This window comes from Parasteatoda tepidariorum, chromosome 10 (genome assembly GCF_043381705.1).
Source record: "Parasteatoda tepidariorum isolate YZ-2023 chromosome 10, CAS_Ptep_4.0, whole genome shotgun sequence".
Lineage (NCBI taxonomy): Eukaryota > Metazoa > Arthropoda > Arachnida > Araneae > Theridiidae > Parasteatoda > Parasteatoda tepidariorum.
Genome location: NC_092213.1, coordinates 30,015,880 through 30,040,699, shown reverse-complemented (window position 1 = coordinate 30,040,699; position 24,820 = coordinate 30,015,880). Strand labels below are relative to the sequence as shown.

Sequence of the window (24,820 nt, the reverse complement as noted above, 5' to 3'; positions counted from 1 at the left end):
TCTTAGTTGTCAAGTTTAAAGTAATAAGCCCAATGATAGGCTAATAATTTTCAAACCAACGATAAGTTTACTAGGCACTTTACTTAAAATTTAGATTAGGCATTAAAATATACTTAAGTAAATTATCAATCAATGTAATAAAAAAAAAGAAAAATTTAATTTTCTTTCACTATGCAATACAAAAATTATTAGAACACAAATAAATTTTTAAAAAAAATTAATATATTTGCTTCTAAGTTGAAATTTTAGACTATGTTACATGCCAAAATTATAATAAAAATTAAGTTTGCAACTTTGCCTTACTATGATGTAAAAAAAAAAAAAAAAAAAAAAAATTACCTATGAGCTACACCATCTATCATTTCCCGGAAATAATAATTAATTTTTCGACAATAATTAAAATCAAATAAAAAAATTAAAAATTTAAAAAAATTGTCATTAATAATTAACATAATTAATAATCAACAATGATTAAAATCAAAAATTTTTGTAATGTTCTTCAGTTTTAATATTTTATTTTATAAGCGGCATTGAACAGACAACCCAATTGACGACTATCAATGTTCAACTCCGTAGCTATGTAATTTTGATCCCAACTCAGAAGACATCTAGTCTTCGTGGAGGACTTCTTGATGGGACTAAACCGCATTTGCATTACATGGAGAGGAAAATCATGAAAACCTTTTACTGTTAGCCCGACTGCAAGGGGATTCCAAGTCATGATCCGCCTACTTCTTGAGCTAACATAATTGAAAATCTAATAAAATGTACCATTTAATTTTTATACAAACATCAAGAGGAGCAGTAACTCTTATACCAAGTGGGGAGCCCTTTGAAACCAAATGCAGGGGCCCTAATGGGAGCTATAATTCACACACGTTCTGCACTTATTAGAAAATTGAAAGATTGACACACACCGGAAATAATGGCTGGCACGCAAACATGCGCAATTGAGACAATGGATTGCCTGCGGCAGGTAGAAAAGAGGATACATCGGGTCGACAAGCGAGAGGCAGATGTTTCAATAACTTCTGTTTCTTTATCTTATTCCTTTTATCTTATTTGAAATCACTTCTAAGTTAATTTGACGCAAGTGAAGTGAAAGGCTTATAGACTTTACTGAAATAAAACTGTGACAAGAAATTTCAATTGTTTACTTATGAAATTAGAATAAAAGGGTAAACAAATTAAACCGGGTACTTCACGTACTTTTTTATGAAAATTCTGAAAAATATATAGATGTTTTTCGATTCTATAACTCATTGTTTAAACAGTAACTTAAAAATGTTTGATTAGCGAATACTGAAACGAAAACAATGAGAATATAGCACAGATCGAAAAAAGCTTTATCTAACTTTAAAGGATATTTGAATTTCCTTTTGAGGAAAGCAATAATAAAATTTAAATATAAAAGATTACAACAAAAAAATAATAATAAATAAATATTATAATGAATTAGTATTAATACAACTAAAATTGAATATTTACTTAGGAATGTAAGAATTTACTCGTTATAATTATTTAGTTAAATAAATACTTGATTATGATCTGATCGTTATTCTAAATTATATTACTATATCAACATACAGTAGTTTAATACATTATTTTAATTTCTTAAGGGGACGTTCATATTTTACGTATGTTTTTTGCTGTTTACAAATTATCACAAAATATTAACAAATCACAATTTATTTATTTATTTATTTATTTATTTTTTTTTTTTTGGCACTTTTAAAATTTTTTGAAGAGGTAGTTGAGATCTTTGAACGGCCGTAACATTCAAAATTACAAATACAAGAAAGAAAGAAAAAAAGACTACATAAGTAAAATTTAAGCAAGACTGATATTAATGCCTTATAAAATATATTATGATTAAACTCACAAAAAGCTTCAATTATTAACTTTAACTTACAAAGCATGAAGCTAAAACCGCATTTGACAGACAATTCACCATAAAACTAATTTAGCCAGCCAATTTGAAATTACTAAAATTTAGCCAACTCTTACATGAAAAGGAGCAGAGAAACAAGTGAATTTATTTCATTATGAACTCAACTTCAGAGAACAAGAGAGAATTTATCGTCGCATTCAAAATGCATTCGCCAAAGGAAATTAGCGGTCGCCATAATGAATGGCGGTCCTGGCACATAAGCAGGAATTCTAAATTAATAACGGCGTAAGTAACGATCGGCATTAGGGGTATTTAATCTTTTATACACTAATGGAACAAAATTTATTCAACGTCAATGGTGATATTCGATGCTCTTCACCAAACAGCGAAGAACTCTTTCATAAACTAAATCAGATTTTTCGATTTAATTTAAGAATTTTATTTGTTCTCAAAATTTTTCTTTGGGGGGAGGAAAATATGGATAGTAATGGCTTGGAAAGAATTGAGGGGCTTATTTTATTACGCAGAAGCTTATTTTCTTCAAAAATAAAACCTATGTAATCTGTATTGATAAAAAATATTTAGATAAATCTAAATAATGGAAGCTAATATTTCTTCATAATATTTCACCATAGAAATTTGGTCGACGTCTTTATGAACTATTGACGATGAATTTATTTAAATTTAGAATTTTATAAATCAGCATTTTAATACATAAAATCTAAAATAAACATCAATATAATTCTCTTAGATCAAATATATTTTTAGGTAAATTCAAGTAATAGAAATAAGCATTTTGTAGACAAAATCTAGGTAATAAATCACCAATATAATGCTCAAATATGTTGTTTGTTTTTTTTAGGTAAATTTAATCATTGTAAGCTAATGTCTATAGAAATTTATTCCAACTGTGATATATAATGTACCATTGAAGATAAATCTAAATAAATGTATTATTTTCATAAATAAGCATTTTGATCGAAAAAATCTAGTAAATAACACATAAAATGATCTATATAATCCCCATAGATAAAATCTAATATCTAAATAAACTTCAATGACAGAAGCCAATATTTATTCCATAGAAATTTGTTCAACGTCAATAAAAATATTTTATAATCTTCACAAAAAAAAAAATCTTTCATAAACTCAATTAGATTTTCAATTCAATTTAATAATTGTATTAGCAAATATAGAAAGAAAAGCTGATATTCGTAAATAAAATATCACTCTTAAATATTAATTTTATTAAATTTAAAAACAATAAAATATAAATGAGGCTAAATAAGAAAATTGTTTTACTAATCTAAAAATAAATGCAAATTACACCCATAAACCCAATAATTATCACAAAGTAATAAAACGAACTTAAAATATCTATTATGTATACATTAAAAAGAAAATTTATTGCGAAATCATGAAATTATTATCTTGAAAGTGTGCCATGCAAAATAGTAAGAGGAAAACTGGATACGATCATTTTTTATAATGTTGTGGGTACAAAAGAACATAGTATATTGAAAGAATTTTTGAAGGTCTGAAAAATATTGCGACTTATGTTTAAAAACAAATATAGTTGAAGTTAAAAATATGCACTACGCATTCACGAGGTTTTTTTTTTCTTTCTTCTTTTTTTTTCCAGATGGATTGATTAAATTAAAAAAGAAAAAAGTTCAAAAGCGCAAGCAAAACTGTGTCCTCTCTACCCTATAAATCAAATACTATATTAAAAAAGTATAAAACTCTTTATTTGTTTTCTTCGTTTATATAATTAGAGTTATTAAATTTAAATCGTTTGTATACAGATTTTTCCATTTGTTTTTCATGCCAATGGAAGAACCAAAACAATTTATTTTGTAGAATACAAATATTATATGAATACAATTCAATTTTAATAATTCATGACAAGAGATATCGTTATTAAATCGTTAGCTACATTTTATTAATACTTTATTTAAGTAATTTTCCATATTAGACTTAATTTACTTGAAATAAATATCAAACTATGTTATAATTTGATTTCAATCATTTGATTTGTGGAACAAACCTCAACCTATAAAGAAATGATGCATTAGAATTTACACGAAAGTTTTAACCAAGAAAACGTTTTTGATTTTAAATTTCCTAAAACAATAATTTACTGGAAAATTAATATTTCATTATTTTAATCCTTGAAATAAATATTTTTTAACATTAAGCCCAAAACAAAGCTTTTTAAAGGTAGAAAATAGTGAATTTCTTAAAGATACACTGCTTGCATTTAAAATTAAAATGTAAGTAGCAACTTTCAGAAAACGATATATGAAACAGATTATCAAAAGAACAAATTGAGATTAAAACAAATCAAAACAATAAGTAAATAAATTAATTTTGTAGAATTTTAAAGCATCGAAATCGATAACTAATTAATTATGAACGTGAACTTAAAAAAGAAAACGATTTAAATTACGACGCAGAAAACTTTTAGAAAACGATTTGGTATAAGGAAAAGGAAATAAAATAAAAAGATGAGTAAATTGAAAAATCCGTAAAACGGGCACAATAAAAGCAAACGGAATACAAACACATCGCGTGCAATGAGTAACGCCTAAAAATAAACGATTTATTATTCCCGTCTCGTAGCTTTTTATACTTACTGCTGGTAACATTACATTTTTTTTATTTATTTAGTTGTTATAGCCATTCCTCCCTCTAGAGTTAGAGTGCGGGCCTTACATCATGAGCATATACACACAATAGGGAAAGCTTCTCCAATATTAGGTCACACAGCTTTTCCTTTTCTTTATGTTTTAATTCTACCCACCTTTCTCCCTTCCCCCTTCCTCAGGTTTGCAGGTTCAGCGATATCAAGGTTAGAAAAAGAGAAACCGGTTGACTTGGCTTTGAATTTACACAAAACGATAAAAATTCTAATAGCTTCCAGCTGACGGCGGAATTAAAATTAATAGGTTGAGGATGGCTAACTTTTTTTGTTTACAACAGTTTGAATTTGAATATTTTCAAAGAAAGCAAATTAATGCTTTCAACGTTCATACAACGCACAAATCGATTAATTAAGTTATGTTACAAAACTACATTTATTTCTAATATAAATACAAACTATTTCATAGATAATGATTGCATTTATTTGAATGAGGAAAAAATAGCGTTTAAGTAAATACAAAAATTAAATGGAAATAAGTCCCTTAAAATATATATAAATTTTCTTAAAATCAACATATTCATAAAAATTTGAATTCCGACTTTTTAACAAATCATAACATCAAATTCGGTATTTTATTAACCCTTTGACGAAGATGGGACATCGGTGTCTCTTTTATATACGCATATATTGCAAGCAAAAATTGACGCTCTAATTACAAGCAAAAATATTTTGTGAAATTTTTTAATTATAAAAAAAAGTTATTACGAAAATCTGTTAGATTATCGGAATTATATTTGTACTAAAATATAAGCAAAGCAGCTTGAAAAAAAATTTTTTTTTATTCATAATCAAAAAAATTTCAGTAATTTATTTTGTAAATTGAAGAAATTTCAATAATGAACATTTGTTTCTCGTCGATCTAAATAACTGCAAATATGTGTAAATTTGAAAAATTATTGTCTGGAAATGGTGTTTGGAAGATTTTACCTTTAGTGCGAAAAAAGGCTTCGGTGTTCTATGCTGTATTTCACACCCATAAACTATTAAAATGCTAAATATTATATATTTCACTTATTTTGACATAAATAAATACAAAAAACGAAGAGGATAAAAAGATGAAAATTTGTTTAATAAAAATTCTGCCTAAAAGGGTTGGAAAAAAAAAACATTAATAGCGATATTGTGATAGATTCTGTTTGCTTAAAAATTAGGTTATGGAATTGAGAACTTAGTAAACTCAAAAAAAAAAAAAATAATAATAATAATAATAATAATAATTCTAAATAATAATAATAATAATAATTAAAATTCTGTAGCTCTCCATATTATTTAGGATTTACTCGGTAATTTAAAAGAGTGAGAACTAGGTTTAAAAAGAATTAAAATTTGGTTCGAAACGAAACATAAATTAAATGCAAATAAATGTCAATGACATCACAGTAAATAAATATTTATAAAATTCCAATATCGCGATGGAAAGTCAACAATTTTGAAGAAAAAAAATTCTTTAAAAAAAATATAATTAAAAATAAGACATACAATTAAAAATTTTCTGGTTCTTAGCAAAATTTTTTATTTTCCCAAAGTACACTCGTAATTTTTCTTAAAACTAATCTAAAATATCCTGAGGTTCATAAACCCTGCAGAAAATGAAAAAAAAATGAAATTAAAAAAGAAATTTAAAAAAAAAAATGTGTCTTGCCAACCATGTTCCAATAATCTAGAATATAAGCTTATAATTTAGAGAATTAACATTAGGAAAAAAATTTGAAAATTAAGAGACAAATAAATTAAAAACACTTCAGATACGGTTCTGTAAATAAATTATACAATTTTACAATCCCTTATTAAAATATACTTCAAATTTAAAAGAAAAATCTTTTTTAAAATTTAAGTTTGAAACACTATTTTAGTTAAAAATTATGTTAATCTCATTCCTTTAGCAGGAATCGTAACAAAGAAAGGCTTAAAAAAAAAGAAAGACAGACTAAAAAGAATTTCCGGTCTTACAAGCTTTTGAAATATTAATTAATAGCAGTCCATCTTCCAGAGAGGCAGGAGGTAAATTCTCGCCATTTTTATTTGCCGAACAAAAGAAAACGACATTAAAAAAAGGTAACAAGTTTAATGGAGGAAAAGGTTTCTTTTTCTTTCATCTTAATGGCAACCCTTAAAAGAAATCGCTTGTAAGATATGCACTACACTGACTGTCAAAATAAAGAGTTTATCGCTGTATTCGTAAGCGATTAAACAATGAGTGTTTAGAAGTTTTTTGCAGTGTGCTCATAGCATGTTTATATTAAAAACGATTTGCGGATATCCGTTCGCTTCCAGGCAGAAAGATAACAAGATAAGAAACACCTAATAAACTAGAATTATTTTCTTCTTCTTTAATTCTCAGTAAGGTATAAACTGATCTTGTGAGTTAATCCATCAGCATTATCTCGAATGAATCGACTGATAATGAATTAAATATCTCGACTAGTTTAGATTTCTATTAAAATTAAAAATCGAATTTTTTTTTCTTAGCTAAATCTTAAAAGATGAATTAAGATAACTAATGGTGTAAATTTAGTGATAAATTATGATAACTAAAGCGAAAAAATATTCAAAATAGTATAAATTTAAAAAAATTTATAAAATCGCATTTAATTAAATTTTTTAATTAATTAAAAAAGTGTTAATTAATTTTTATTTAACTTTTATAAAGCAATTTCAGGAAGTTATACTATTAGTTTTTAATAGCTATTTGAGTGGTCTTTATTTGATATTAAAAAAATACACTTTTAATCAATACAAATAGAGCAGTTCTTGCAACTTTAAACCACAACTCTCATTGCGTCATGTTAATGAAAGAAGGGGAAAAAAAGAAAAAGTTAAAATATTTTCTTCTGTCTCATTTTTAGAAGAAATTGACCTGAAGCAAAGAAATACATAGGGTAATAATAATTAATTTCTGTTTATTCATAATGGCAAACATTTTCATAGAAAAGTATTAATTGAAAGTAATTTTTATTATGTTATAAAATTTACATGAAAATTAAATACAAAGAACGTATAAAAAAGCTGATTTATTTTAATTTCTGTTCGTAATGGAGAAAAATACTAATTGTAAGCAATTTTTTTACAAAAAAATTTCATGAAAATAAAATATAAAGGACTCGTTCATAAAAAAGTAGATTTAAGGCTAATAAACCAATAAAAAAATTTATTGAAACTAAAATTAATTTTAGTTCTAGAATTATATTACCATAACTTTTGTATTTAGTACTAAAAATACACGTTTTAAATAAACATCAGACAGAACTTAAATAATAGCATTAAATAAATGAGAGAAAAAAATCTGTTTAAATTATGCACTAATTTTATACTTTATCACGGTGATACAATTCAGTTTATTAATTTTTAATACAATCAATTAAAAATAACGATAGCTAATAAAAATTAAAATTAAAAAAAAAAACGTTTAAAAAATTTCGACCCCTCAATAATAAATATTTATAGAGAATGTGAATACAAGTTATAAAATTCATACTAATAATTAATGTCTTCAAAGAAATAATAACAGATTAATAATTAAGCTACAGATAACGCAATATTAAATAGTAGATTAATAAGTTATTGATATCGCAATATTAAATAAAATAATAGATTAACAATTAAGTAACGGATAACGCAATCGCAAATAAAATAATCCGTAGAATCCATTCGTTCAGAAATAGTTCTTGCATTCCTAAGTGCGTTAAATGACCTAAAACAAGCAGCTGTCCAAGCATTAAACTCAGTGAAAGAGAATAGAAAATTCCAACCCTACAAACATTCAAAACCAAGGATTGATTTTAAAAGCGACGACATTATTGTCGACCGAAAAATGTCTGATATTTCAACCATGGCAAAGAATGATTTACACCACCTACATTTTTGTTACTAAATATTCTTAAAATCAAACACACAGCAAGAAAATAAACAGCTGTTTTGTGCGCTGACAAGAGGGGAAAAAAATTGTTTAAGAATTAATAAGGCAAAGAAAAAATAAAAGGCATTTCCTCTAAGCCTAAAATTAATCGCCACTATTTCCTTGAAGCAGAAAGTTAAAAGAGCGAAGTTGGGTTGAATTTTGATTCAGAGCTGTTAGGGTTACTATATTACGGGAGAAATCTCTTTAATTCGCCAATATAAAAAAACTCATAAAATTTTAGTTTAAAAGAAATTAAAAAAAAAGAGAGGCAGGAAAAAAAATCGCACTAAAATTATTTTAAAAAAAATTTCATTAAAATAAACAGAAGTTGTTTTGGTATAAAAAAATATTTTTTTTAAATTACTCACGCCTTTTATTTTGGTCAATAATATTAAATTACAGATTTATCAAATTTAAACAGCAAAAAAATCTGAACAATCATACCTTTAAACGTGTTCCCCATTCATAAATTAAAACAAAAATATGGCTATATTTTTATTAATTTTTGAAGGCATTCATACTTCATAAAATGGAATCTACGATTAGTTATTAATGATATTACATATTGAATAATCTAATAATAATTTTGTTAAAAACTAAAATGCTCGAGAAAATTATGAATAAAATTAACGTGAAATCCAAAATGGCGTAGTATCCCGGTGTATAAGTCGACTTGTCTAACCGCCAAAATAGGTGCATTATAACGGTGCAAACATCGGTGCATTATAACCAATGAGATAGTTTTAATTAACTCTGTATCAATTTACCCCTTTCAAATACAAATAGATTGTAATCAAATAATAAAATATATTGTATTCAAATAATAAAATATATTGTATTCAAGTAATAAAATATATTATATTCAAGTAAAATATATTGTATTCAAGTAATAAAAAATATTATATTCAAGTAAAATATATTGTATTCAAGTAAAATATATTGTATTCAAGTATTTTTGCCTTTTCTGCCATTATATATATATTTTTTTCTTTCAGGAATTCACATTTCCATCAGAAAAAAAAAATTAAGAACGAGAAAATTTAAGATAATTCATTAGAGTATTTCAAAAAATATAATACAATGAAAACTTTCAAAACATGCCGAAAAGCTACAAATTTAAAGATTCCAGAACATTATCGGTGTCATCATACGATTTCCACTCTGCAATGGAACATACTTCATCCTCATCAGTATAGTTCTAAAAAAATCGTCATCATCCTCATCCAAAGAATTCGAAATTAATAAATTTAACAGAAACATTTAAATTCACATTTTGCCCAGCGTTTATTAATGCATCTTTGAAAAGGAGGGGGGGGGGGCTCATGGCATCTTTAATTAAGGACAATTGTACTATACCCAGGAGAACAATGTATATGTAAGATATTTTTCTATCTTGTTTTTTTTTTTTTTTTTTTTTTTTTTTTTTTTTTTTTTTTTTTTTTTTTTTNTTTTTTTTTTTTTTTTTTTTTTTTTTTTACTTAATTTTAGAAATTTCATGTTTGGTTTTTTCACTAATCAACTTGACATTTGACATAAGAGACCAAATCTCGTCATCAAAAATTACCGGTATATACGGAACCTACGTAATATAGAAAACGAAAAAAAATTTCAAAAAAATATTCTTATGCAACAAAGAATTAATGCCTACCATCGCCACAGATTACGAAATGTTACATTTGAGCAGGTGAAATAACATTGGAAATAAGGAAATGTTTCTCACTTCTCAAGAATTTAGAATCAGTTCACGAATAAAGTATTAAAAATACGCTCAAATAATAGGCTAAAGGTGATTATTTAATAAAAAATGTATCACTATTTGCATATTGAGTTATAATATTGAAAAGAAAAGAAAAAAAATTCGGTAAAATTTACTTTTTTATTGTTTTTTTTTTTAAATTTTACTTTTTAATATATTAAATTAAAAATAAGAAAAATTTATGACTTACACAACATATCGAATGTTATATTTGCGCAACCAATATAACACTGACATAAAGAAATACCATTACTCTAATGAATTAAAAATCAATTCACAGGAAGATATTAAAATAGTCACGAATAACGCGTTAATACAATAAAAAAATATCCCCACTCTAGTTAGAACGGATTAAATTAATAAAAAAAGATTTCGGTAAAAATTTAATTTTAATAAATTCTAAATAATCCATAATTAAAAAAAATCGATAAAGTAATTGCATTTGAGAAATAAAATGTTTTTGTGGATTATGTCATCAGAACCGGAATATTGATAATCCATTTTTTTAAAATTAATTTATTTTCTACAACGAGTTACTTTTTGCAACTTATTTTCAGCTATATTTTTGATCACAATACAATTTTCAATTTTAAAGTAAGAGATTGCATTTTTCTTAATGTCTGCAGTAACTCTTACTTTTTATTATTAAAAAAATACAACTAACATTTTATTGTAAGAAATTAAAAAAAAAGTGAGTGTCTAAAAATGTAACCCATAATTCAAAGAGCTATCTTAGCCATGATTTAATTTTTTCAATGAAACTCTGTTGGGAATTGTAATTTCCTGTAAGTACAGAATACAGATACACATTTTAATATTTACAATTTAATAAAAACATATACAGTATACTTAATTTAAACGCAATTAAAGCAACGCATTTTGTTAATTTTTTTAAAAATTAATTTAGTCAATATATTAAACATTTAATAAAAACTATGTTTAATAAGTATGACAATTAAAAATTCTTAATAATTAGACAGAAAAAATAAACGATGAAAAAATCTTTAAAAACAAAAAAATATTTGAACGCAAAACTTTAAAAAACAGAAAATTACTTCAGCAAAAAAATATTTTTATTTATCAGGGTCAAAATGCTAATATTTCATGTCTTTATGACAAACAACACATCAAAACCTTCTTTTTTTTTATTGATTTTTAACAATGGAAAGTTTACTGTCAAAATTCGCATACTTCCAGATAAGATTAGACAGCTCTAAGTTTATACAAGGTGTTGAGACTTTGAGAACAGTCAATGCAAGAAGATAAAATATCTTATCATAAAACGAACGAAAAGATAATATTCCTTTATACCGTGCATCGACACCAAACTAAAGGATTAAATATGAAATAAAGAGCAATTTTAAATCAGATAACACGAGCTCGTGTTTAAAAAATATTAACATTTAAGGGATGGATTATATAAACTTCATGCGCATTATTTAAAATAATAACAAATAAATAGAATAAAATAAATATATATTAATACTTAAGCATGAAGTAAATAAATTAAAATGCATCTGCCATTGGCACTTGTCACATTTAATAAGAGACAAAATTTTTCAACAAGAATTTTTCAATCAGAATTTAGTAATCTGAATCAAGACTATATTTTACAATTAATATATACATATAATTACGCAATTAATTAAATAATATTTTATAACAAATTAAACTGACAATACAAAGCCATATGGACAAATTTAAACACTCCTAAATTACTCAAAGGGCTGTTAGAATATTACATCTAAACAATGATTGCGAAAAAGAGTATTTTTCTTTGTCCTAAGAAATCCCTTAAATTGCAAAAATAAATGAGATAAATTTATGTCATATATTTGATATTTGGAGATTCGATGAGTTTATTTTGGTTGATAATACAAAGCAAGCTGCCAACATCATGAAAAGAATTTCAAAAAAAAATATCCGTATTTAATGAACTACAACTATACTTGTTTTGATAATAGTAGCACATACTACAGAAGATTAAAGAATTTATTCTTTAGAAGATTAAAAGATTTATTCCGTATTTATTAACAAATATGAATTTAAAAATTACAAATAAGATGTATCTAATAAAGCGATAAAAAAAATTACTTATTTAGGGATAAACAAACAGACGATAACAATACGCATTTAACTTGGGCCCATATTAAACAAAATTGTTTAAAGTTAGCTGAACGCAAACACACGGTGTTAAATAAATCAGTATTATATAAATAATTTATTCAAATTCAAGGGAAGTAGAAAACAAATTTGTTCTAAACACAATCACAGCTACCAGACGCAAACGATTAAGTATATAAAAAGGAACAGCAACATAAAAAAATATATATATATCTTGGCGGGAGTGAAGACAAAGCGAAAGCAGTGTTTTGGCGTCCATCCAAAACGAATGCATGATTTGATAAAGCGGTGAATGGCAGAAGAGTTGGAAATAACTATAATACGATAACGACTTGGCTCTTTTGGCATCTAAGCGCTTTTCCTTTCGCATCAATTATTATAAAATGCAGCCACGTTTATTAATAAATTTTCTTTTTCTTTCAATAATTTTGCTAATTTGCATTAAATTATAAACAACACATGTCACAATCTTATCATAATCACATTTAATAATTAGAATTTAAACACAGAGGTTTATATTTCTTTTAATAACAGTATTTTTTATTATTAAATTGAGGTAAGTAATTAAAAATACGCACGGTTTTCTGATCATGCAATTATTTGAATAATAGAATTTGAATTTTTACACAGGACTGTTTTGGAGTATAAAAGTTTTTTTAAAATTATTATTATTATTAAGCATTAGTAAATCATAAAATAATTTTAATAATAACTATATTTGTTTTAAATGAAGATTAGCCAGATCTAAGGTTTTTAAAATGGTTTGTGTAAATAATGTAAACTACCATACGATTAATAAAAATGCAATTGTCTCTATTTATAATACGCAAAAATAACATCTTTGAAGTTTTTTTATATATATATGAAGAAAAAAAACTTTTTTACGAATTTTTGCCATATTCAAAACTTATAGCTCGTATTAATGCTGCATTATTTAGTTTATTTTATTTAAAAAGTAAAAAAAAATCTTTTTAGGAATATATAATAGAAAGGGCATTATTTCCTAAATATATTACAAACATTGAATATGGTTACAAAACTTACTCTATAATTAAAACACAAAAACTTATGCCAAATAAGAGTATAAAAATACAAAATAAATGAATATATTTTCAATTAGCTATGAATATATTTTCAATTCAAACAAAACTAACATTATACCTAAATTAAATTTTTTTTGAAAATAATTGAATCAAAACAATAAAAAATTTTATAGAACGTTAATTAAGAATAAGTACATTTTAAAATGTTATTAAAAATACCTAGCAATAGGCTGATTTTAACTTTAAAAGCGTGAAATTAAACAAAACAAAAAAAGATTTATTTACCTACGCTTATATTAATAAGAAAAATATGCGGGAAGAAAGCATCGCCAAACCGCAAACGCAGAAAAAGTTCTGAAAATCGGCAACCCCTGAGTTTGCATAGCAGCTGCCTCTATGCAGAGGGGGAAATTGAATCTTATAAAAGATAAGATTACTCCAGTTTCAGCAAAAAATGAAAGCTAAGTTATGTTGGGTGTTGAAATTGAGTGACAGATACAATAAATATGATATTATACAATGCTTGTTCTATTTATGTTTGTTAATATGAAACGAAAAGTAAAATGGGATAAATTAATACAAAAGAGATTTAAAAAAATACAGACAAAAAATCGACATAAATTTTGATTTAAGGTTTATCGGTTTTATAGCAAACACAAGCTTTATGTTTTTTAAAAAAAATGGGAGTATACAATTTTTTATTTTTTAAGAGAATGGGATAAGTTGTTAAGATTAATATGGGATGAGACATAATTGTTTCAGTTATAGCGAAATTTATAGACACAATTAATATGATGGTAATGCATATTTAAATGTCTTGTTAATGGGAAAAATAATATTTTTAAAAAAGGTGGGCCAATTAATTGTATTATAAAAACAGAAAGAAATGTCACAAAAACTTAAATCTTATCGGCTTGCATATCAATTGTAAATTGAATGCTTATAAAATAGGGTTATGCTATTACTCATCATGATAAAAAATACAGAATAAAGCATCATAATAAAACTTAGATTGAAAAATTTAAAAATAACAAACATAAGTGTAACATTTAAAGAAAGACATTTTGAAAAAAAAATTAATTTCACAATAATAAAACAGACAGCAGTCGCAGTAATGAAATTTTAATTTTATACGTCTCTTTTTAACTTATAAATAAATAAAAGAAATACCTAATTTGTTTCATATCTTCTGTTAAAGAGGGGGGGGGGAGTAAATACTGACGTAAAACATTCGATGGAAAGAAGATACAAAGAAAATTAATATTCTCTTGATATTTGGAAACTACTATCAAAACATCGTAAATGATTAGAAGTGCAAGTAAAAAGTAGTCTAGACATAACAAATTAGATTATCAATAGACTAATAAAAATGTAAAAACATGAAATATTCAGAGAGAGACGGCAATTAAGTTAATTTTGTTATATCGACTCTTCCTTTAATAGAGTAAAAAGTTACGAAATTATTTAGCGCAAGAATAAGCACGGAAATATTTCCTAAGAAATAAACTCTGTACATAGGATAGCATTCTCTGAATATTTTTTTCCTCCTAAAAGCTAGAGAGGAAACTGACTCAAACTAAAGATAAAATTCTCATTATCTTTTTTACTACTATTGAAAAAAAACATTTGATTTAGTTATTAAGTATAAAAAAATTATATTTTAATAATTAAATGTGATTTTAAAAAAATTTCCTGGTTTAGTTTACAACGGTCGAATGGCGAGACCGGGAAATTTGGCTTTTATCTGACGCATATCTGGGGCATAAATTGAACCCTGAGCATCCTGTTTATCTCGAATTGTAACTGAAATCAAACTAATAAATGTCGGTAAAAAAATAAATACTAGGTTTCACCTTTCAATGAATTAATATTATGTTTATAAATTCAAAAGATAAATTAGCCTTTAACAATAAGAAATTTAGGATCATATTTATGTTTTAGTTTCAAAAACTTCATTTCGTATTTTATCGTCGAATTTAAGAAATTTCGCAATGATTAAATGCGATTTCATCTATAATCCGACAATGAAAGAATTCAATAAATACCAAAATTGAAGTTTACAAGCCTAATTTAAAAATTTCCAAAGATATTTCCTATATAACAATTTAAAATAAAAAACAAACCATTCAAGTGCTATATACTAACATGTGTTAAGTTTTAAAATATTTTCAGATAAAATAGCTTGATATATTATTAATCAGAAACATTCCTTTTAATCAAAACCAAAAATTTTTTCTCGGCAATTTGTAGGCGATTTTTTTTAATCATAAATTAAGATCAGAATAAAGTTTAATCAAATAAAAAACCGAATTCGTTTTATTTAAAATCTAAATTCTATAGATATACCAAAATATTAATTCCATAGAAATAACAAAATATTAGAAAAAAAATCAAAATTACTAACAAAAAAAAACGAAAAACATTTTGATAAAAAAAATAGTAAACAAAAGCGGATCCAATCTAAAGCGCAGACAATTTTATTGCTTTTAAAATGCATTTAATGACGTAACAATGAGACATCATTATTATTAATCGGACTAATAAGTCATTATTCGATAATAAAACGACTCAAAATAATTAAAGGATTACACCATCGAATTTATTTCAGATTACATTTAAACTTAACGAAGGGAGATCGTTTAAGATTATCACCAGCGCTCTTTAATTATCGTCTGCCCGGAAAAAGAAAAAAAAACAATAAATAATCCAATCGTACCTCTAAAAAGCAAAAAGAGGTGCCAAGGGCAGGAGAAAATGAAAAAAGCATAAAACCTTTTCCCTCCTTTGCCCACAATGCCCAGATAAAAGTTGCCAAAATGCACATATCGAAAAGGCTTTAGCACTTGGATCGATTCATCCCTAAACCAGAAGTGCAGTCGTCAAGGTGGAGGGGGGGGGAGTAGCTTCTAGAAATGCAGGGAGGGATAAGGTCGTTTTCTCCATCCTCCCCTTTCACTTCGAAAAAGAGAATTCGAATGTAATCAACAGGGGAGACATACATCATTTCAATGGGGAAAAGGATACAGTCACGGTTACGCTAAGGAACTATTAGAGAAGAATTTATCATTATTTCCCAGAGTTGTTGAATATTTAAGAATGATGTAAAACTTATAGTATTATCGATTTTGCGATAAATCTTCGTAGTTTTAGTTTCAACTGTTTTTTTTTTGTTTCATTTATAATGCCGCATCATTAATTTGAAATGCACTACTTATAAGTAATTCCGTAATTACCTCGAATCCAAAATACATAAGCAAACGTGTAAACAAACAAATTAATAAAAAAAATGACATGTTTTATTGAATTACAGAGTGATATATAATTGCAATTGAACTCGTGATGTTGTCGTTTTATTATCTCATGTGTCCACTATCACATCCCCACATGCTCTAAAAAAAAAGCAATGAATGATAATACAACTCACATTTAATTAGCCGCTGATTCGAAAAATCAATTTTTAGAAGAAAAAAAAACTTTTATTATTTTGTTTAATATACGTCACGTCTTACTATGCAATGGTACGAAATAAAAATATCCATAACTTTCTATGAAGTGAGGATGTAAAAAATAAAATTTGAAATTTATTCTAGTTCCTGTTTGAAACTCTGTTAGAACTGATGGGAGTAGATGAGTTACGATTTTTTTCATCTTCAAAAAACTGATCTTGCAAACCCTTTAAACAGGTTTTTAAAAATATTTGAATAGATTTGTTCAAGGGGAACTCTAGCAACGTGACCATTTTTGACACTTGCTAACTATAAAGAAAAAGCGAATTTCTGTCGGAAACTCATGAATAATATTTAGTCACAGGTTTTAAAACAAAATGTGTTTTAATCACCAGTATATTCTTTGTATATATAATTGCTTTCAATAAGGAGTTTTGCCACTACAAAATATTATTCTAACAAAATATCTCATTGTTTTTATTATAGCAAATTAAAATAATAATTTAATTTAATTATTATAATAATCCTTCTTAATTTTATTCATTATATGCAGCAAAAATTTTATAAATATTTTAAAGGATAAGACGTGCAAAAATACTAATTTTATATTTAATTTACTTCTTAAAACTTATGAATATGAAAACTAATAGAAACTATAATTTGATACAGTCGACCCCGCTTTAAGGAGTACCATTGGTTCCAACCAGTACTATTTATGTGGGTTATTCGATTAAAAAGGAAGTGCATTTTCAATTTCTTTTTTTTCTTTTTACCCTTGAAATTTGAGAAATTCCAAATTAATTTCCTATTTCAATCTGTGATTTTTGAAATTATGTCTTCCAAAACTTCGATTTTTTCCCTTTTTGATTATTTCAAATCATTCCTTTTCACACTCATCTTGTATTCACTGGGGTAGGCAATGATTATTCTACTTTAGAAAAGACACACTGTAGGCTAGTGTGTTAGATTTTTGAAACTTTTTCTGATCAAAACTAACAGCACAATAGGAGGGGACCATAAGTCTTCACTGTGAAACAAATCACTCTGTACCTTTTTACATTCTGAATAATGTGTGACTGAAGTAAAAAAACCTTCATTCACTACAATGTATAACTCTGCCTGTAAGATTTTAATTCTTTAACTACACTCCTAACACCTGTTCAGGGCAACAAATGAACAAGAAGTCCTTATTGAAGTGACCAGTTTTCTGTATTCTTATCTTCTTAACTGACCCCTTCGGTATTATCTTCTTAACTGTCATTTTTGGTGAAACATTTCTTAAAAATAAACAGATTTTTTCATTTCAGTATCTTTATGCAATTAAGCGAGGACTGGAAGCAACAAAGATCCACTTAAACCAGAAAATTTAATGTGAAATGATTTGGTTTCGTATAAGTGGGTTATTCGATTATCCGATATGCAAATTAAGTGGGGACGACTTCATTTTTATTTTCTAAACAAATAACTTAAAAAAGTTGTAGCTCTTACTTAATTGAAGCTTGGAAATTGAAACATGAAAAAGTAATGAACCCGAACACAACAATCGATCATTGTACAAGCCTATGTCGTTCTACTTGTAATTACTTATTCACTGTCTAATTAACAAAAAAATAAAATAAAAAAATACTTAATAAAAAAATTTATTTAAATTTCACTTCTGCTACGAAAGAGAAGAATTCGCCAACTTTACAAGCTAACAACTCTTTTTAATCGTTTTCATTTCTGAGTGGTTAACCTTAATAATTAAAAAAAAAAACTATTAAACATTTAGTACTGAGGACATTAATTTGATCATCGGGATTCACTCAATACATAGAAAAAATAGAAACGAATATTGAAAGAAAAAAAAGACAGAACTAGGCACATCAATTATAGACCTAAACTTGAAAATCACGTTCAAACATTAATCAACACGAACACACAACCTAATACAGGCGGAGTCGAAAAAACATTAAGATAGGCTTGGGCGATTTCTGAGTCGATTGTCATAATACAACCAGTATTTATGTGGAACAAAATATTCTTCTAAGGAGGAAAAAAAAAAGCCATACATGTAAAAACGAAAACAATTTTTTTGGTCAAGATTTGAGGATCATTAAACAATAAATCAAATAAAAATCTTAGTTTAGAACAAGGCAAGGAAGATAAAAATGTTACACAAGAATTTAAATGCAATGTTATTTTTAATTTATTCAATCTAAAATATCTATAACTCGAATTATTTGGTCATAAAAGGATTTTACATATGCGTGTTTAATGTCGTTAAGAAATTTTTCGGATATGAACTTGCCACTGCATATAAGTGCAACAATAAAAATTTTAAATAACTGAAAACTAGATTTGAACAATAAGTAAGAAAGAATATTGAGAAATCTTATCTCAAATAAAAAATATTGCCCCTTAAATAAAAAATCGTAGTCTAATTATCGTAAATTGTAATTGCAATCTAATTATCGTAAGGCATTTAATAAAAATTATTAACAATAATTTTTCACTTTTTAAATTCAAATTAAACTACTTTTACATCTAAAATTTAAAATAATGATCAATTAAAACTATAATTATTATTATAATTTTTAAACGTGGGTTCAAATTTCAAATTTTTTTTAAGTTTAAATTTTTAAAGACATTATAAACTAATCATGCGAATAATTAAATTATAAATTAATTAAATTATAATTTAAAATTTAAGTAATTATAAACAAATTATTAATTATTATTAAAATATATTTATTCTTGATAATCCGTCGATACTAAATGATTAAACTCAATATCGGATTAATTTTTTTTTAAACCATAAAACATCAAAAATTATAGAACAGTTAATCATAAAATACCAAGAATGGCACATTTTAAGCATTCCCAAGTTCTAAAGCAATAATCCATTCTTATAGCAACCCTACCCCCATCCGCTTAGCGAGAGAGGAAAAAATATTACAAACGCTTCATGAAACAAAGTATCAAGAAAAGATGACACTAGGAAACGCTCAATAATGCAGGGACGAATAATCAATATTGCAGATAATATAAATATGTACTAGAGAAATTTCTAATATATTACTCCGGATGAAACATCTGATTCAGAGTTATTGATTTTTTGATGTTACTCGACCAGCTATTTCCTCTGAATAAATATTTCAAAACTCAAAAAAGAAAATTTCAGACAATATACTTTATAGTCAAAATAAAAATCATAATTCACAGCTTCTGTAATATTTAATCCATTTAAACACACAATTTAAAAAACGTGTTTTAAGAATAGAAGTTCAAATAAATTGTAAAATATTTTAAGTGAAGATACAATTTAAATTACAGTAAAAAAATATTAAAACACGCAAATAATAAATACTCATAAATAAAATAATCATGCGATGAAAAACACAATTATTAAAATATTAAAAAATTTAATTAACAATACGGTGTAATAACACTTTGTAGATAATTTCTTAAATCAGCTTAGAAAATTGAAAATTGTTTAAAATTAGTCGATGTTAATGAAACTGAAATTAAAAGAAACAGATTTTGCATACATAAAATTAATATATGGTACTATAAACGATAATCTTCACACTTTCAGTGGCGTTTACTTAAATATAATCTAATTAGCATGAACTTAGAACTTTGAGATAAAACTTTAAATTTGTATCTAAAAATTGCAGCCCCCCCCCCTAGTGAAATGAAGTTTGCACCTCCCATGGGACTTGCAAAAATCTTATCATGGTCTTTAGAAAACTGAAGATTTATTCATCTCTTTTTTATTGGCTCATAAGAAACAATTACATTTACATAAAAATTAACATATTTAAACTCTCAAATAAATATTTTTAGATTTAGCACTGAATAAACTGAGCTTTAATTGATAATAACACACATTTCAATAAATCAAATGCATTAGTCATAAAAAAGACATATGAAACTTGCAATTAAAAAAGTTTATAGTGCAGAAACACTAAAGAACTAATTAAATAAAATATAAAACTAGCTTTTAATCAATGACTCATAAATTTTAGGCATCTTCTACTGCTATATAGATTAGATTAAACCCCTTTGTCATTAAAAGTAAGAATTATTTATAATTAAATGTAAACTTCACAATATTTCTATAAAAAAATAAAACTAGCAATAATCTTTAAAATTAAAAATGCAATTAACTAAATTGCTTACTTCAATAGAATAAATAAATTTTAAAAAAATGAAATTGTGATGATAATATTTAATAAATAATAATCTCCTTAAAAAACTATATTAGCTTAGTTATTATATAATCCGAAATTCCATAAATTAAAAACAGTCATTTAATTAAACTAAAATAAAATATGCATGAATTTGAAATAAATAATTTAATATGCAAATTTGTAACAAAAACAAAGCGTTAAGAGTTCAACATAATAATGCTAACAAATAAAAATCTATAAAGAACAAATTAAACGAGGCATTTACACTGCGCATTACGTAAAACCTTATCACAAAACACGCTAATCTATAATTAGAGAAGAATGCGATATTAAAGATGCGACGAATCGATAACATCCAAAGCGCAAACGATAATAAACACAGCGCTAATAAAAAATCAATAAAACAACTTACCTCCCCATGATGAGCTAGTCGTCCTTCCGGAGTTTGCTCCGGTAAAAAATATAACCTAAGCGCCGACAACTGTTGGTCATTATTCCTATTAGAACACAATAACTGTAGTTCACCAATGCAAGGATCTTCTTCTGCAGAAATCCTCACAAAGAAAAAATCACCCAATTTCAAATTTTTACACTTTCCTTGTTTGTTGCTGTATTTGAATCCACTGTAAAAGGTGTGAGATTTATACTGACCGCAAGGAACACCTGTAAACTGTGAAATCCACATTTAGAACAAAGACAATAAAATAACACGATGCACATAGCACAAAATCCAGACTCAAACTGATGGGATTCTTAACTCAACAACCCGACCTACCGATAGAGTTGAATTCTCCTCTCCTCCCCCCCCCCCGACCCTCACTAGACCGTTTCGTTCCCCCCCTTTATCTTCGGAACGCGAATACAATAACTCATCGACTTTCAATTTATCCTTTCTAAAAGCTTCTTTTTTTTAATAATTATTCTGAATTATCTCCGTCAATAATCCGTTATATTTTCGAATTTGCAAAGTCGAAAAGCAAAATAATAAACAAAGAAGCAGAAAAAAACGTGATGATTTAAATATAAAATAATCAGCAAAAATTATAGAAAAATTTGAAAGTTTAATCAAAAATAATTTTGAAAGTTGTATTTAAATATTGATTTATCTCGCTAATTATCTTTTGCTATTTCAAATTAATACAAACTATGAATAATAATTAAAAATAGATGATGAATTATTTAGAAAATAAATGGTAAAAAATCTTCTTAAAAAAAATTATTTATTATTTATAATTATTGCAAATCTATTTAACCAGATTAATCAAGTTAATTTTTGTATTATTTTTTTTAAGCTTTTAAATTCACAACATCAATTAAAATAGAATTTTAATTACCATTAACAAATATTTTTAAAAAAAATTCAAAATATTAGCTACTCGTGAATGGTTAAAAAAAAATACGATTCTCAATTTAAAACAATTACAAAGATCTATTTAGTATAACGAGTAGTTTTAAAATACCAAACTTAAATTCCGCCATTTTGAATCCTAAGAATATTTAATTTGCATGATAGCTAACTAGGGATGAACCAATTACATATTTTGATATTTTTTTTATTTAAATCAGCAAATCTAAATATAAATTAACACAGTATAATAAATAACTTAAGATAGCATAGTCACGATGTTGGCACATTATATATTTATCAAATAATATATATATAATCGCCTTTAATCATTTATTCATATATTTTTAACATTTCTAAAATATTATGACAAAAATATAAAAGTTTCACAATTACCAAGATTTACTAGAAACTAGAACGCAAATTTGAGCTATGCAATACCTATTCAAGCTAATATAAATATTTTAAATTTAACAAATTGATACAATTTAAAATCAACTTATTAAAAAAAGCTAAACTATTTTTAATAAAATAAACATTTTAATACGAATTTTAAAAAGCAAATAAAACATTAATGTGACTATACTAAATATACATCAAACTTTTCAAAAATAACTACAAATTTAAAATTTAAATATTGAAATGTTATAAATAATATTTATTCATAAAAATATGCGCTCATGTTATCAAAATAAATATTCAAGTTTAAAACATCATACATTTATTTATTTTTTAAAACGAACAATTTTTAATTTAGCAATCGGAAAAAATTAAATATTTTCATTTCTATATAATTCGATTTTTAAAAAATATAATAATATTTACCTGTGGCGATTGCGCCTCCATTGGCGACAAATTATTATTGACGCATTTATGAAATCCAGTTTATTTTGATAAACCTTAACATAACCTCACCAAAAGGATAAATGATTAATAAATTCCCGATATGTTGCACAAATTAATAATATTCCATTATCCTTGAATCAGAGAAGCGCAGTTTTATTGAAACGCATGCTTAAACATCCGCACGGAATCTGGCGCAAAGAAGAATTGACATAACCACTTCTCACAGCGCCAAAAGACCACCGTATAAATAAAAACAAATTGCAAACAATATCCTAGAGGGCGAGCGGCCGCTCGTTCTGTCAGTTATCAATCCCAAGATGCTTTGCGCAATCTCTCTCTCCCCTTCTCAAGATAGAAAACTAGGGTTTACCTCAAATGGCTCCTTTATCGCTTATTTAAAAGGACTCGCTTTTAAAGTCAACTAGCACAATATTTGTATTTATTTTTCGACGTTTTTTTTTATTTCTACCCGTAAACAAATGATTTCTGCTTTCTGTAAATAATAATATCTTTTAAATTGATATAAAAAAAGAAGATCAATGCCAGATTAGATTGGATGTGGTATTTTGCAAGATTTCTTGTTAATTTCAAACATTACAGTTTTCTGATGCGTAATCAAATCCTTTTCGTATTTTTTTTGAAATTTCTAAGATGCTTTTTTCAATCAAAAATTAAAATATTAAAAAATATAAACAGTTAATAAGATAATAATAATAATAAATATAATTATTCTCGCATATCTAATATATTTTCAAAAATAGAAAGGTTCAATTTTTTTTTTAATTTTTTCAATTACAATTATTTTAATAAGACTATTAAGCATTATTTGGAAATTTACTTCAAGATGTGGCATAATGATGTTTTACTATGTTGCAATTTCAATACTTAAATTTGATTTTACTCATATATTTATTTATTTTATATTAATTGTTCAAATTTTTTTTATTTAATTTACTTCATTTATTTATTTATTCATTTGTTTCAGTTTAGTCATTTAATTAATTTATTTTTATTAAAAATTATGTTATTTTAATTATAACTCATTAAGTCACGTTGTTAATAAATAATGCCAAAAAAATTTCACTAAGTTTCAAGATGGCGGGAATAAAATCAGCCAACGTAAGGAATGAAAACATTTCAACTTGGCGGTGTAATATCGACTTTCAAACAAAGAATAGAAAAAGGGAAAAGAAAAAATTATACGTATGAGGCTTTTCATTTTACTTTAGCTTATAGCTGAAAGATTTTTATCGATTTAGAAGATCGAGTCAAGTTGACGTTACTCATTTGTATTGCATTACTCGTTTAGGTTTATTAGTATTAAAGCATATTAAATTACAGGTTTGTTGCGAAACATATTAAGTGCTGTTTGCTAATTTAAGTTATTTCTTAAAAGTAATGTTTTTAATCGCATGTTTTTATAAGTTAATATTTTAATCTTATAATTTTGGAAGTATTATTTTTTAAAATAAAATTTTTTTTCTATAAAAATTAAATCTTTTAATTAGTAATTTTTATCAATTAATCAAAATTATTTTTATCAATAGTTTTTGAAGTATGGGGCCGTTTACAATTGATATCATACAAGGGGT

The 24,820-nt window shown here is 25.5% G+C and overlaps 1 protein-coding gene across 4 annotated transcripts in view; it reads right to left on the bottom strand.

Annotated features, from left to right (window-relative positions):
* Positions 1-23,556, bottom strand: part of LOC107446878 (AT-rich interactive domain-containing protein 5B) — an 82,110-nt gene extending 58,554 nt beyond the window's left edge. For 2 of the 4 annotated variants that reach the window (XM_016061650.3, XM_016061651.3), the window contains exons 1-2: positions 23,208-23,556; positions 21,450-21,707 (exon numbers count right to left, since the gene is read on the bottom strand). In XM_016061650.3, coding sequence (XP_015917136.1) covers positions 21,450-21,707; positions 23,208-23,228 — 279 coding nt within the window. In that variant the 5' untranslated portion in view covers positions 23,229-23,556. Of the gene's footprint in view, positions 1-16,132; positions 16,256-21,449; positions 21,708-23,207 lie in introns of those variants that run through there. The other 2 variants (XM_071186110.1, XM_071186109.1) reach the window with 2 other exon arrangements.
* Between the last annotated feature and the right edge of the window lie 1,264 nt (positions 23,557-24,820).